Genomic DNA, 1695 nt, shown 5'->3' with positions numbered 1-1695 from the left:
AAAGAGAACTACAACTTTGAATAATGTTGAATCTGTGAGTGATACAGGCATTGAGAAAACATGGTATTATCCTTGTGCATCTGCACTAAATTATTTTATCTTATGCTGATAATAACAATCATGTAATGCAATTTTAAGCTGCTTTTGAATATATTTAACATGCTCCTGTTAAATGCTCTTTAAAAAAAATAAATAAAACAAATTCACACAGCAATTCCACAGATACAGCACAAAGTGTTTACTTTCTCCCCACTGAACCATTTGAGAGTAAGGTGAAGACCTGATAGCACCACACTCTTAGACATTAAAATGTATCACTACAAACAGGAATATTTTACTATGAATTCTTCATACAACTATGAAATACATTACGCCATCTTGTGCCCAGCTTCATTTCAAGTTTTTAATATTGTTCCTAAAATGTCCTTTGCAGTGAAATCCTTCCCAGGGAGGAACATGTTATCTGCAGGCAAATCTGTGAGGCCCTGGTCTGACCTGGGACACCTGGGGACATTGTGCCTGTGCTAAGTTACTGAGATGAGGCAGCCCTGCAGCTGTGCCCAGCCCTGACCCAGCTGCTGTGATTTGCATGTTCCCAGAGCACGGCCCACTGCCCTGAACACTTATTCATAGGCTGAGCAAGCCCTATGCAGGAGTCAGTCCCAGTCAGGACACAGCATGGACATGAGGGTCCCCACTCTGCTGCTGGGGCTCCTGCTGCTCTGGCTGTCAGGTAAGGAGAGAGAACTAGAAATTTATTTAGCCATTGTGGTCAGTATCACCTGGCTCTTCAGGGAAGTCCTCTTATAACATAATTAATGATGTGGATATTTGTTTTTATGTTTCCAATCTCAGGTGCCACATGTGACATCCAGATGACCCAGTCTCCATCCTCCCTGTCTGCATCTCTAGGAGACACAGTCACCATCACTTGCAAGGCCAGTCAGAGCATTAGCAATTATTTACACTGGTATCAGCAGATACCAGGGGAAGTCCCTAAGCTCCCGATCTACAGAGCATCAAGTTTGCAAAGTGGGGTCTCATCAAGGTTCAGTGGCAGTGGATCTGGGACAGATTTCACTTTCACCATCAGCAGCCTTGAATCTGAAGATGTTGGAAATTATTTCTGTCAGCACTCTTATAGTAACCCACCCACAGTGTTACAAGCCATAACATAAACCCCCCGGGGAAGCAGATGTGTGAGGCTGGCCTGCCCCAGCTGCTCCTCCCGAAGGCTTTATCTTCTGACTTCATGTATCACGTACATCTACGCATTTAAGGTCACTGAAATATTTTGGTAGAAGAGTCCATGGAGTATTCTCTACAAACTTTCCTTCCTTCTTTTTAGCCCCAGTAGCACATCCATGACAACACATCACCTGATTTAATAAACCAAAAAGTTGATTAGAACTGATGATTCTGGGTTATGGCACTAGTCAAGGATTATACAGCAAAAGAGAAGACACTGTAGATATCCAAGCAGGAATTGTTTCATTACAGGGAATTATAGTCTAAAATACAGTCATTAAAACGTCAGGGCTCATGGTAGTCAGGGAAGCTGAAACAAGAAACAGGAGATCTTTGGTGCTCCCCTAGATGCCACAGCACATCTGCCACTTAAGATACAGGCTGTTTAACCATTTGTTCCTCAGATCCGTCTGAGAAGCCCAGGAGTGGGGGAGCTGATGCTCTCAG

At 43.4% G+C, this 1695-nt stretch overlaps 1 gene segment (V, D, J or C); it reads left to right on the top strand.

Annotated features, from left to right (window-relative positions):
* Positions 1 to 678: 678 nt before the first annotated feature.
* Positions 679 to 1178, top strand: LOC134362615 (immunoglobulin kappa variable 1-39-like). The segment is given in 2 exon segments: positions 679 to 733; positions 856 to 1178. Coding segments are annotated over 2 exon segments (378 nt in total).
* The last annotated feature ends 517 nt before the right edge of the window (positions 1179 to 1695 follow it).

This window comes from Cynocephalus volans, chromosome 14 (genome assembly GCF_027409185.1).
Source record: "Cynocephalus volans isolate mCynVol1 chromosome 14, mCynVol1.pri, whole genome shotgun sequence".
NCBI lineage: Eukaryota > Metazoa > Chordata > Mammalia > Dermoptera > Cynocephalidae > Cynocephalus > Cynocephalus volans.
This window is presented reverse-complemented; position numbering and strand designations above follow the sequence as displayed.